This window comes from Salvelinus sp. IW2-2015, linkage group LG11, assembly GCF_002910315.2.
Source record: "Salvelinus sp. IW2-2015 linkage group LG11, ASM291031v2, whole genome shotgun sequence".
NCBI lineage: Eukaryota > Metazoa > Chordata > Actinopteri > Salmoniformes > Salmonidae > Salvelinus > Salvelinus sp. IW2-2015.
The window spans coordinates 30,716,209-30,730,800 of NC_036851.1; the positions used below are offsets into that span (position 1 = coordinate 30,716,209).

General features: G+C 40.4%; 1 protein-coding gene and 1 long non-coding RNA gene across 4 annotated transcripts; both read left to right on the top strand.

Moving 5' to 3' along the window:
* Positions 1 to 274: 274 nt before the first annotated feature.
* On the top strand, positions 275 to 7,293 carry LOC111970161 (E3 ubiquitin-protein ligase DTX3L). 3 transcript variants are annotated; one of them, XM_023996706.2, is made up of 10 exons: positions 275 to 364; positions 793 to 882; positions 2,630 to 2,680; positions 3,250 to 3,303; positions 3,541 to 3,675; positions 4,001 to 4,241; positions 4,525 to 4,697; positions 4,815 to 6,350; positions 6,493 to 6,710; positions 6,964 to 7,293. In XM_023996706.2, the coding sequence occupies exons 2-10, from the start codon at positions 838 to 840 to the stop codon at positions 7,031 to 7,033; spliced, it is 2,523 nt and encodes an 840-aa protein (XP_023852474.1). In that variant the 5' UTR covers positions 275 to 364; positions 793 to 837; the 3' UTR covers positions 7,034 to 7,293. The 3 variants fall into 3 exon arrangements, with proteins under 3 accessions (XP_023852474.1, XP_023852476.1, XP_023852477.1); XM_023996708.2 differs by lacking the exon at positions 2,630 to 2,680; XM_023996709.2 differs by lacking the exons at positions 2,630 to 2,680; positions 3,250 to 3,303.
* Positions 7,294 to 7,358: 65 nt separating this feature from the next.
* On the top strand, positions 7,359 to 7,801 carry LOC139028385 (uncharacterized). The gene is made up of 3 exons (XR_011480591.1): positions 7,359 to 7,444; positions 7,495 to 7,644; positions 7,738 to 7,801. It is a non-coding gene; the product is annotated as an uncharacterized lncRNA (long non-coding RNA).
* The last annotated feature ends 6,791 nt before the right edge of the window (positions 7,802 to 14,592 follow it).

Consider the following 14,592-nt stretch of genomic DNA (forward strand, 5'->3'; position numbering starts at 1 on the left):
TCAATGATTTACTCAATATATTTACCTTTAAAAAACGATAATTGAATTTTGTTTGGAAGTTGGATCGTGAGAATAAAGGCTATACAGTATTTTCTTGTTTTTATGTACCGTCTATGTGGATTGTGGTTAATTTGGTCCATCCATCCGCATACAGTACATTGAGTAATAATTTTAGCAAATTAAACCCTACAATGTGCCATAGGCTACAATAGCTGTGATACTCCCCCTCTTTTGACGGAAAGTGCGTCTAGCCAGCTAACGTTATAGTGTTGCATTCTTGAATCATCGTTACTTTCGTTTTCGCTTCCACGTCTACAAATTAGATCACATTAAAAACTGAGACAGAGACAGCTGTACACGCCTGGTATGTAACCTAGGCAATATTTTAGCAAAACTTCGGGCCCACCTGGCACCGAAAACAATTTAATAAACTATAGTATAGCCGTAATATTAAAATAGAAAAAATGCATAGAAAATGACAAGTTCATAATGTTTTCTTTTTTAATCAATTGAATAATCTGTGAATCAAATGAACAATGTATTATTCTCGATGTGTATTTATGTTTTAATCTAAAACTACACGCGTTATATTCTAACTAGGCCTATTCACCTCGAGTTTTTTAGGCTACTAACTCGACAAAGGTTATCGTCAACCTTGGGCTGTGTTGCAATTTGTGAAACGAAAGTGATACTATTGTCTGTGGCGTCGCGCAGTTGGCCCAAAACGGCAATGAGAGATTTTCGTATTGATGATATTCATCCAACGAATAAGGCCTATTTCCTGCTGTGTAGGACACACGGAGTTTGACTGGGTGAAGCAAGAAGACTTAAATCAACATGGCAGAAAATGACGTTGACATGGTGGAAGTGGGTGATAATAATGTGAGTATGCTGGTTTGAGGACAAATACATGAGTACCTTTAATATTGCAGCGACCAAAAGCAACACCCAGCGGTTCGGATCTCTTGGCATAACCGTTAACATGCTGACCACATCTCTCGTCCATTTTGATTTTGTCCGCCTACTAGACGCAACCAGGACACGCAGGTTGACATATGAAAACGAATTCTGAACCAACTATATTCATTTGGGGACAGGTCGAAAAGCATAAAACATGTATGGCAATTTAGCTAGCTAGTTTGCAAATTTCTCCTGGGATATAAACATTGGGTTGTTATTTTACCTGAAATGCACAAGGTCCTCTACTCCGACAATTAATCCACAGATAAAATGGTAACAGTTAGTTTATAGTAATATCTCCTCCTTCAGGCTTCTTCTTTGAACTTTATATGGCGGTTGGCAACCAACTTTAAGGTGCATTACCACCACCAACTGGACTGTGGACCTCAGTTCACCTATCAATCATCCACATAGGTATATGCTCCTAAAAACTGATGGAAGAGGTTGGACTTGCAGCATGTCAAGCTTCACAGGTAAAACCAAGTTCTATTGTAGCGCTTGGCTACACTGATGCTCGTTGACACACATGAGCAATGTGGGTGCAATGATTGAATAACATGTATGTGTACATTTATTTTGCAACGCTCGTGCATGCAACACGTGTGTGCGGTGTGGTCAGTATGTAAGGTGTTGGGTTGGGTTAGGGTCCCGGTCGGGGCTACTTCCAAATTCATTACATTGGTGTCAGAAGTGGGGTGGGGTGGCGCGTGAGGGACTTGAGGCGCTCTCCCAAAGGAAGGGGTAGTGTATAGCCCAACACCTAGCAACCTGGTCAAGAGGTTTGGATCTCTTGGAGAGTAACTGTGTTAGGTTGACAGTCACTTGACCCGGGTTCCTGGAATATTAATTCGCTACAATATTCATACATTCATTTATTTTTAGCCAAACAGCAGCTTGTTTGATATAATGGGTATATTATTTTGGATATTGACCAGCAGTAATAGATAAGTTGTTTGACATAAGTTCTCCATCATTTGTAACAGAGTTTTTAATTAAACATATTAATTTAGTAGACATTCTTATCCAGAGCGATTTAGGATTAAGTGCTTTGCTCAAAAGCACATCGACAGATTTTACATCTAGTCGGCTCAGGGATTCAAGCCATCTGTTACTGTCCCAATGCTCTCAACCACTAGGCTACCTTCCACCTTTTAATCTTAAAGGACAAAGGGAACTAACTACCTCTTACTTTCTCCACAGATAATTGTCTGTTAACCTGTTTGCATCTCTTTCAAGACACTTGCAACATTCGAGACAGTAAATTCTCCTGATACTGGGAGCTGTGAATCTGCATGAGAGCACCAATCACAGCAATTCCCAAGGGCAGGTTTATACCATAAGTACCGTATCAAACGATGCAGCTGGGATAGCCAGGGATATACTTAAGCAATAAGGCCTGAGGGGGTGTGGTGTATTGCCATTATATACTGAACAAAAATATAAACACAGCATGCAACAAATTCAACAATTTTACTGAGTTYCAGTTCATATAAGGAAATCAGTCAATTGAAATTAACTAGGCCCTAATCTATGGATTTCACATGACTGGGCAGGGGCGCAGCCATGGGAGGGCATAGGCCTATCCACTTCGGAGCCACGTCCACACACTAGGGAGCCCCACAAAAGGGCTTTATTAGAGACAGAAATACTCCTCAGTTTCATCCCGCAGGTGAAGAAGACAGATGTGGAGGTCCTGGGCTGGCGACAGAGGCGGCTTATGGTAGAGAAATGAACATTAAATTCTCTGGCAACAGCTCTGGTGTACATACCCGCAGTTAGCATACCAATTGCACGCTCCCTCAAAACTTGACATCTGTGGCATTGTGTTGTGACAAACCTGCACATTTTAGACTGGCCTTTTGTCCCCAACACAAGGTGCACCTGTGATCATGCTGTTTAATAAGCTTCTTGATATGCCACACCTGTCAGGTGGATGGTGTATCTTGGCAAAGGAGAAATGCTCACCAACAGAGATGAAAACAAATTTGTGCAAAACATTTGAGAGAAATAAGCTTTTTGTCCATATGGAACATTTCATGTTTTATTTCAGCTCATGAAACATGGGACCAACACTTTACATTTTGCCTTTATATTTTTGGTAAGGAGTAACAGTGTAATTATGATCATGTCAACTAGTCTCTGACTCAGGCCTGAGAAAGCAGGTGATCTTATCTTTATCATACCTGTTTGCATAGACTATCCAATGCTGTTTCATGAAGTTGCCAAAACTAATCACAATTAAAGTTAGGGTAAGATCAACATCATACTGATGTCCAGTTATTCTTTCAGGACCTGTATTTGACAGATGATGAATCTGACAAAGGACTGGATACACCACCCCAGGTTAAGACCACAAGTTGACCATTTATTTTTAAATATCTGAATGACATGTAAGACGTTATATAGTACATGTTAAAGAATAATCATTATTTTTATTAGTAAATGTTTTTTCTAAAGCTCTGATGACAGAAGTAGCTATCAGAGCTATGCTTTCTACAGCTCACCTTTTAAGACTATAGTCCAAATGGAGTTGAAATTGATTGTTAGGTCAAAATCATATTGAATCTCTTATTTTTTCAGGGCACAGATCTGTATCGGTCAAAGGAGGAGATGAGTCTGGATCCTCCTGCTGGAGGAGCTGCTGGCTCTAATAAAGACAGACAATCACAGAGAGATCAGCATTCTCCCATCAACTCCCAAAGGACTCAAGATGTGGTAATTCTATCCAACAGATCACAGGATTTTCTAAATTTCACATACTATAAAATGTTCTATTTCAATCAGCCTACTATTTAGAACGCAAGTATGGGTATTTGGACACGGACAGTGTTTCTGTTATTACCCTAAAAATCCCAAAATATATAAATAAATAATAATTATTAAAAATAAAAAATAAAATAAAAATCAGGCTCTGATTTGTACACAAGGAGCAAAATGAGATTATCCGCTATGAATCTCAATTACTAAACTACAGGTCCTCTTTAGGACTGAATAAGCTGTTACGCCAACAACCATATTTATGCTCAGACATTTTTTTCAGGATCTGAATCAAGCTAAGGTTGAAGAGAGAAAGCAGCCATCAGCATCTCCAGATGAGGCTACAGTCTACGTCACTGTGAAGTGGCCTAGGAAAGACCTTCCACCAAAATGGAAATCTACACTAGAGAAAACTCTCCAGTCATGGCTCAATAAAGACTTTGGTGATAAGACTACAGATTGTACCTTGAAAGGTCTTTATTACAATGGGTCATGGGCTGAGGTCAAGATAAGTCCCTCAACAGGTGAGAATGATGGAGTCAAAAATGTAAAGTTCATTACAAAAAAAGCTAGTACCCATTTTAAATGTTGAGGATACACAAGCCATGGTGGTGCTGCTAAGAAGAAAATATTCTCATCAACAGTACATTATTAATGTGTTGCAGAGTGAATTCTCAAATGCATGCTTTTATCTGGGAACAAGTATTTTATTAGATATGTGAGCATATTTGATTTGGTTACAGTTATTGTTATCTTAAATCCTTATTTTATTGTTAATGTTAATATATMAATCTGCCCTATTTGAAGATCTAAAAGTACTTCTGAATCGGAGGGCAACACAGATGACCTTCAAAGACGAGGCCAAGACAACCGCTACTGTGCAGTTTCACAAAACTGCACCATCTACACCCTGGAACCAATCAGACTGTAAACCTAGCTCAATAGATGGCTCTCCTCCAACATCACACACTCCACAGGATGTAATTGGCTTTGCTTTTGTAAATGTTTGATTATTTGATTGCATTTTCAAATCAACTATAATATAAAGTATAGATGTAAGATATGTAAATCTTTTTAATATGATATTTTCCCACTAGGTCAAACTCCCAGTGACTGTACATACTATCATTGATCTCAGTGGCATCCCACATGAAGCACAGGTTTCCCTTCAGACCAGGTTCAGTCAGTACCGCACTTATCACTCACTGACCTTTACTGGGAACTTTGAGGAAGGGGAGAAGTTCTACAGAGAGGTGCACAAGGTCATCAAGGAAGCTGAGGCTGGGCCAGCAGGTGATTGGAATGGTTTAGCAGTGACAGCAAGCATGACTCACAAGGGAATGAACACCCATGAAGCCCCTGGGCAAAAGGAAATGAGATTTCCAGTCCCACTGACCCTCTTTGGGTACATGAACCAGGCCTACCAGAAGGAGATGGAGGACATAGAGAAAAGAAATGGAGTCAAAATCAATGCAGATGTGAAGGTGTCCATCAAAGAAGATTCAGCGAAAACAGGTAGAGATTTTCTGCTGCCCGAAGCCTACCAGGAGTTAATTGACCTCTTCCAGAAGTGTGCAGGTGATTTTGACAGCATCTCRGCACATCTGCCACACATGAATCTAGAAGACCTCCAGAATACGCTGAAGAACATCCAGAATGAGGAGTCCAGGCTGGTGCTGAACGTGTCCGCCAACAGTTGCAATGTGTTTGGGCCGAAGCAGAGCATGGTAGCAGTCGGGAAGGCTTTTGGGGTGGGCCACAGCTCCACAGTGAAGACCTTCGGAATGGATCACAGCTCCACAGATGAGGCCTTTGGATCTGGAAGGAGATCTACAGAGATTCCACAGAAGATTGTGCTTGACATCAAAGACCCACTGGTGTCAAGTGGGCTGTCCATGGACCCAGCCCACTGGGAGCTGATTAAAAAAATATTTGATGAAAAAATAAAAGCAATCCAAAATAAATTTGGAGTAGTTTTCATGAATAATCCCTCTCYGGGGAAGGTCAGAGTGACAACCAGACCTATCAAGTCCCAACACACTGCCTCTCTGGAATGCCACGCCATCAGAGCTCTCATGCACCTCTACCAGAAGGTTGCCACGTCAACAATGAGCTGCTACCTGCTAGACACTACCCAGGCAGGGACTGTGGGGGATATGCTGGAGAAGATCCGCTCTCGACACCAATGTGTTGGGGCAGGAGAAAACTACGGTCCCTGGAGGCTGATTGGCCTACCGGAGCATTTAGGCCCTGCTGTCAAAGAGCTTGAAGAGAAGCTGGGTGGGCATGTGTTTAAAGAGGAAGACAAGCAGAGGATTGTGTATCCTGAAGACTTCAACACAGGAGCAGCTGAGGTGGGAGCAGCTGGAGAAGCGACATGCCCCATATGCATGGATATATTTACCAACAAGGAGAAGTTGTCGTGCACCCATGAGTTTTGTAAAGAGTGTCTGAGGCGGTCAGTGGAAACCATGGGCCCCAGCTGTCCTGTGTGTAAGGATGTGTACGGGAAGGTGGAGGGAGACCAGCCTGATGGAACAATGAAACACACTATTTCTTACACCAACCTACCTGGATTCACTCAATGTGACACGATAGTTATCAACTATGATATTCCAGATGGAAAACAGACGGTAAAAGCCTCAGGTTCTTCATTATACTGTAAATGTAAAAGTTGACAATACATTATCTCCCAATTTCCACTGCAGTGTTTTATATTTACACAGCCATTTGTTGCCTTTGCTATTAGTTTGTGTTTACATTGTCTGTTTTCAGAAGAAACATCCCAACCCTGGAAAGCACTTCTATGGGACCAAAAGAATGGCTTATCTACCCAATAACATGGAGGGGAATGAGGTCCTGAAGCTGCTGAAGAAAGCATTTAATCAGAGGCTGATTTTCACAGTTGGGATCTCCAGAACCACTGGGGCAGAGAATGTAGTGACCTGGAATGACATTCACCACAAAACCAACATCGAAGGAGGGGCACAAAAGTACACCATCTAAGACTATAGATATGAATAAACTTCTGTATGCTTCTAGTGACTAACATGGTTAACATTTTCTTATGTCATGTATAAATGTTTTTTGTCTGTTTTGCATTTACTCAATTCAGGTTAAGTGTCTACTACTACCTTGCCTGGGGGAACAACATTGATCCCTCATGAGATTTGAACCAGACGCATGCTCAGAAATAATTGGAGAATTTGTTTAATTCAAAGTTGTGTGTGCTTTGTGTTTGCCCAGTTTCGGCTATCCTGACCATGACTACCTGAGAAGAGTGAAGGATGAGCTGAAAGCCAAAGGCATCAAATGAAGACATTTTTGGAAATAGAACAGAAGACTAGTTCAGTTGAGATTCGATACTTTAAAATTATACATTGAGGGGAAAGCTATACTATGGAATCAAGATGTTTGTTGATTGTTTGCCATATCACTGTTCCCTCTGGGTTGTGACAATACTACAGTACAAGAGTCTTTTGGAAAAAAAAATTTGGTGTCAGGGACCATTTTGGTTAAGATTCTTTGTTTTATGAAGCCATTTGTCTAAACAAATGTCAACTTTCGGGGGATTTAGTTTTGATTGGTATACTGGTAGTTCTTTTTACTATAGATGCTTGGATCTAGGCTAACGTGTGAGCTATGGGTCTAGGCTAACGTGTGAGCTATGGATCTAGGCTAACGTGTGAGCTATGGATCTAGGCTAACGTGTGAGCTATGGATCTAGGCTAACGTGTGAGTCTATGGATCTAGGCTAACGTGTGAGCTAGGATCTAGGTTAACGTGTGAGCTATGGATCTAGGTTAACGTGTGAGCTATGGATCTAGGTTAACGTGTGAGCTATGGATCTAGGCTAACGTGTGAGCTATGGATCTAGGTTAACGTGTGAGCTATGGATCTAGGTTAACGTGTGAGCTATGGATCTAGGTAACGTGAGCTATGGATCTAGTTAACTGTTAGCTATGGATCTAAGCTAATGTGTGAGCTATGGATCTAGGTTAACGTGTAGCTATGAACTAGGCTAACGTGTGAGCTATGGATCTAGGCTAACGTGTGAGCTATGGAACTAGGCTAACGTGTGAACTATGGATCTAGGCTAACGTGTGAGCTATGGATCTAGGCTAATGTGTGAACTATGACAAAATATCTTGAATGATTAGAAATATGTAACATTAATCTTGTTAGATTATTATGTCAGTGCTTTTAAACAGAATGGTAACATTCAGATTTAAAATCAACCTCAACATATTATAATTATCAGTTGGTGATCTCATTATTAGATACAGATCCACTTGCTCACTTAAGGCCCAATAAACGTGTTCTTGTGTGATTAACTCAAGTTTGCGTTGAATTTTGTTTGATGATTGGTAATGAAAATAAAAAGTTAATTTAAGACTGATCTCACATTTGTTTATATTTGTGGTTAATTTGGTATTAATTGTATCCTCCACAATATGTCCAGTCCAGCTAGATATGAAAACAACCACAGAAGTGACCGTGATGTTCAAAAGGGACCAAACTGCGATACCAAGTGATACCAACAATGTAACATCGAACTCAAAATAAAATGACAACATAAAAGGCAATAAAAGAACACAAATCCAGTTGATTGTTTTCTGTACAGTTTTTAAAATTGTATTTATAACAATCTGTTATTTAGCTTGTAAAGTACTCTACCAAAAACATACATTCTCTTTCCAGAATAAAGTTTGAGCCTCCATGCATTTTGTACTATAAAAGCTATGTGTAATTTCTCATAAAACAAGGACTAATCAAAAACAACTTAAATCCAAGAATGCATGTATGACTTTGCAAAAATGTTCTTTAAAGTAAAATGATTGTACTTGTATCTCCTTTCAATTAAAAAAATAAAATAAAATGCGACCGCATAAATCAAAAATAACACTTGCTGACAGATAAGCAAAATACGGATTTGTTATTCTAGTTACTTGAACATTTGTTTGCCTTTTCTCACATGCATTAAAATATGGCTGATCACCTGACAGAAGCAGCATTTTGGGACAGTGGCTGAGCTTAAAGACACGTCAAGGCAACCGTTTGTTTGAAAGGCAAACAAACGGCAGCGTTAGCAGCAGGATACAAAAGACAGATGATCAGAAACGGCTAAAGGAAGAACAGTGGAGGGAAACGTTACGTGACAGTCAAAAAGAAAGAAAGAAACGAATGCCCTTCAGAGGGAGCTGTTACAAAACCATTAAAAACTTCTTGTCAATAGGGGGGCGCTATTTTCACTTTGGAAAAAATCGTGCCCAATTTAAACTGCCTCGTACTCTATTCTAGATCATACAATATGCATATTATTATTATTATTATTACTATTGGATAGAAAACACTCTCAAGTTTCTAAAACTGTTTGAATTATATCTGTGAGTAAAACAGAACTCATTTGGCAGCAAACTTCCAGACAGGAAGTGAAAATTCTGAAAATGGGGCTCTGTTTCAGGGCCTGCCTATTCAACTGGCTTATATTTATCGATATACATGCACTTCATACGCCTTCCACTAGATGTCAACAGGCAGTGGAAGGTGGAATGGGGTGTCTAGCTTGATCTGAGGTCGAACAAGAGCTTTTGGAGTGGCAGGTCAGGAATTTCCTTTCTCTACCAAGGCGCACGAAGCACCTCTATATTGTCTTCTGATAAGCGTTCGGTTTACACGGCGAATATCTCCGGCTCTGATTTTATTTGATACATGTGATAATAACATCGTAAAGTAMGTTTTTTCAKCCGAGTTTTATCAGATTATTCAACGTTTATTGGGACTTTTGGAGTTTTCCGTTCTTTGRGTKGAGAGAAYATGGGAACGTTATCAASKTTGGCTAGCATTGTYGCGCGAATTCGACAGAAGAAAAGGACATTCTAAAACCAAACAACGATTTATTCTGGACCAAGGACTCCTTGTACAAGATTCTGATGGAAGCTCAGCAAAAGTAAGAACAATTTATGATGTTATTTGGTATTTCTGTGGAAAATGTTGATTCCTATTCTCTGCCGTTTTGGCGAGCGCTGTCTCGCAATAACGCAAGCTGTTTGTTATGGTAAAGTTATTTTTTTAAATCTAACACGGCGGTTGCATTAAGAACCAGTGTATCTTTCATTTGCCATCCAACAAGTATTTTTATGTAAAGTTTATGATGAGTTCTTTGGTCAGATTAGGTGAGTGTCCACAATATTTGGAGATTCTTATGAATCGATGCTACATATTCACAATGTATAATCAGGATTTGTAGCTCTAGATATGCACATTTTCGAACAAAACATAAGTGTATTGTATAACCTGATGTTATAAGACTGTCATCTGATGAATTTGTTCAAGGTTAGTGATTAATTTTATCTCTATTTTGTCGGTTTCGTGCAAGCTATTTTTGCGGGGAGTAAATTGCGTTGTGTGTTTGGCTACTGTAGTGAGCTAATAGAAATATATATTGTGTTTTCGCTGTAAAACATCGGAAATATTGGCTGGATTCACAAGATGTTTATCTTTCATTTGCTGTACACCATGTATTTTTCATAAATGTTTTATGATGAGTATTTAGGTATTTCACGTTGCTCTCTGTAATTATTCTGGCTGCTTCGGTGCTATTTGTGATGGTAGCTGCAATGTAAAACTATGATTTATATCTCAAATATGCACATTTTTCGAACAAAACATAAATGTATTGTATAACATGTTATAAGACTGTCATCTGATGAAGTTGTTTCTTGGTCAGTGACTAATTATATCTCTATTTGGTCGGTTTTGTGATAGCTACCTATGCGGTAGAAACATGGTGAAAATATGCGGTTGAGTCTTTGGCTATTGTGGTTAGCTAATAGAAATACATATTGTGTTTTCGCTGTAAAACATTTTAAAAATCGGAAACGATGGCTGGATTCACAAGATGTTTATCTTTCATTTGCTGTATTGGACTTGTGATTTCATGAAAATTATATTGTATGATATCCCTGTCCAGTTAGGCTAGGCTATGCTAGTCAGCTTTTTTGATGAGGATGCTCCCGGATCCGGGATGGGTATCACTGAAAGGATAAAGCACAAAACTAATGTTTTCAGGTTAGAAGGATTCATCTGTACTGAAGTCTGACAGGGCCAGGTGGACAGTCAAGCCCTTACATAAACCAAATGAGGAAATGCTGCGAAAAACAAAACATACATTAGACCAAACGTTATCCCATCTCCTTTCTCTMTCCATCCACACAGCTGTAACTAAGACACTTGTCCTCTGGCACCACAGTCCACTGAAGGGGTGCAGATTGGTGACGTTCTTCTCAACGAAGGTGTCACACATTTTCTCACAGTATCTCTGGTCCGTCCCATCGTTACTATGCTCTGACCTGCCATGACATGGGCACTGGGCACACCCACAGCCCACTATATGGAAGCATTCCCAAGCCTGGAATCTTCAACATCATCATAATCATCACATCTCACCAGTAATCAGTCAGTCACTCATCCTCAGTCGCTTCAACAACACTTTGATTATGCTATTTTAACATCACATGAGCCCTACACACCTTAAGGATAGAAACAAACATATATTGACCTGCGTTACATCTTACGGTAGATACACAGTAAAACCTTGTCTGTGCAAGAAAGAAAACAATTTCATGAACATAGTTTTCTGAGAAAATAATATGGAAATAAGTTGCCATCCGGTACTGACATTCATTTTAGATGCGCTGTACACAAATCATACTGTATTATTCCTGTCTTACACACTCCTGCAGACAAAACTGTCATCAAGACAACATTGGTACCGACTTACAAAACTGAGTTCGCCTTCCCCTGCTCAAAATTAACACAAACAAAATTAAATAGAACAATGTTTTTTTCTCTATACAATTCATACAAAACAAAATAAATTGCTCCAATGATGATGTTTTTCTTCTTCTAATTGTTTTTTTCCATTTCCTTGTGCACAGAGGTAGTGGCTATTTAGGTAAAGGGACAAAAATAGTAAATAAAACATTTCTTCTATAAAATGTTTTTGTTCATTTTTGACCAGAGGAATCGTAAAAGAACAAAATATAATACTGCAATCACATACAAAAGGTCAATTTTTGTACAATTTATACAGTGTGCACAACTTTTCTGTTTATTTTCTTTCCGTTTTGTCTTTCAAAGGCAAAAAGAGGGGTGTGTTTGGAATGTTACGCCCCAGGCTAATAGACCGTTTATGCTAGCAGGTCCACCAGAGGCTCCTCATCCCCCCGTGACAGAAGCTCCTTCTTCTCATCTGTGCTGGTCAGGGAGTTGCGGCTGTTGTGGGCTCCCATGTACAGTGTGGCGTACGCTAGGTTGGTGAAGTTGGTGGGCTGGGAAGAGACCAGGGAGGACCATGAGATCAACTAAATACATGGTAGTAGGTCTGTGTTTGTATGTTGCCTCATTTGTGTCCAGGATGTGTGTGTTTGCTTGTGCAGGTATGTGTGACATGGTGCAAGTGTCTTTGTGTGCTTGCTTGTATTACTTTGTGTTTTACCTTGTCTGGGTCCAGTGTGAAGTCTGAGTCTAGAAGATCCCCGGCATCGTCGTCTGGCTCACCCTCGTAGATCTTGTACGCTGGGTTTCCTATCTCTACGTTCATGGCCCCGTTAGTCATCCTCTGGTGCTGGAAGCCCTTGGCCCTGCAGATACAGAGGTGAAATGACATGATCCCTTTGACACAGACGGGTCCCGAGAGCGTCCACACAGCGCGGGCAGCGACATGGCCACATCACGGGGGTCAGGGCTCACATCACTGTCACGGTAACCCAGGAAGCCTGGACCCAAAGCCACAGCCCAGGCAACAACGCAAATCCAGCATTCACCTAGCTAGTATATACTACAGGACACACTGGTCCTGGAGAGGGGTATGTAACAGTACCAAGTAAGCCAACATTACACACACACCCTGTAAGTGGTACTACTGAATGCCTACTAAAAAGACACAAGCAAGGTCAAATCTATCGATGTCTTGGACAGAAATCCACGTTGTTGTCAGTTTGGAGCATTACCATATTGGTTCAAACCATGGACTTGAAGAATGGAGAGAAGTAACAAATCAACCAACTACCATTGTAAATGCTGGATTTTCATGTTGCATTTTCCAAATCCTGGCTTGGAACAACACAGTCAGAGCGTCCTCTCTCTCAGTATGATAAATACAGTAGCATTCCACACAACCCAATACAGTACAGCATGATGGAGAACAGCATGGGGTCCATTAAGACATCCTGGGGCCATAGACTGATCTATTTCACAACCTCTTCAATAGATCACCACCTGTTACACCCCTAGAAGTATAGTAGGGGTTTTGGAGAGGGTAGACCAGTCCTGAACAGGTATTTAGATCAGGAGAGGGAGGGGCAAGCTGAACTAGAGGGTCATGACTCCTTAGGCACAACAGAGAACGACATTGACCACAGGACCCAACACTGCACAACAAAAGAGACTGATGAAGAGAGAGAGAGATGGATGGGATGCCATATTGAGTGAGAGAGGATGTAAAGCGTAGCGTGGCAACCGTTACCGCGAGAGTCTGGAGAAGGACTTGCCCGGCCTGCCAGACCTGAGGGACAGAAGAGATGCAGTTACTCACAGCAGAGAGGGGTGGGGGGTAGGTGACCACATTTAAAATAATCAAATGCGGGACAACAGGATGATTTTGCGGTACAGTGTAGCCTACATGAATACATGTTCTTGGCAGCGCTCCAAGCAAGCTAACTGAAGCGCACAAAGCCTACTCTTTTGCCGAGCGAGCACCTTATTTGGTGATGCAGAAACGAGAGACCACATGTGGCTGTTTTATAAGAATCTGGGAATATTTGGCCAAGTAAACATTTGTGGTTGGTCTCAGGGAATGTAAAACAGTTCGGAAGGGAGACTTTTAAAAACGGGATTGAGTGAAGTACCAGCAAATATGTTGAATGAGCAACTAATGAGCTTTACAAGTTTGATGAAATTACCTTATCTTTCAGTCTWATACGGCTATTTACGTCTCGTCTTGTGCAGCCAGAATATTCAATCTCATCAACGATTGGAGAAGTGTTTAACATCACCAGTACCACATACTTATGATATATATATCTTGTCATAAGCGCAATGTGACTGCAAAAGAGACAGATTGGAATGTCAATTCTCAAACGAATAGAAAGTCTGACTTAAATACAGGACAAATCTAACTTTTGGTGTAAAGTAGTGTTGCTTTAAATTGTTAATAAAATATGGGACATGATTGTTTGGTTGTGGAACGCACAATCTGGGACATGTGGTCACCTTAGGAGAGAGCGAGGGAGGGAGGAGAGAGAGAGAGAGTGCAGAGACCGTAAGAAGCATCATTAAAGACAGCCTAAGAAGAAGAGAGAGCTTGATATGGGGTTAACTCTTTTAAAGTCACCATTGGCCTCATGGTGAAATCCTTGAACGGTTTGCTGCCTCCACGTCAACTGAGTTAGCAAGGACGCCTGTATCTTTGTTTGTGACTGGGCGTATTGATACACCATCCAACGTGTCGTTATTAACTTCATCATGTTCAAATGGARATTCAATGACTGCTTTAAAAAAATGTGTACCCATCTACCAATGGGTGTCCTTCTTTGCGAGGCATTGGAAAACCTCCATGGTCTTTGTGGTTGAATCTGTATTTGAAATTCACTGCTCGACTGAGGGACTTCACAGGTAATTGTATGTGTGGGGTACAGAGATGAGGTAGTCATTCAAAAATCATGTAAAACACTATTATTGCACACAGAGTGAGTCCATGCAACTTATTATGTGACTTGTTAAGCACACTTTTACTCCTGAACTTATTTAGGCTTGCTATAACAAAGGGGTTGAGTACTTATTGACTCAAGACATTTCATCTTTTCACTTTAA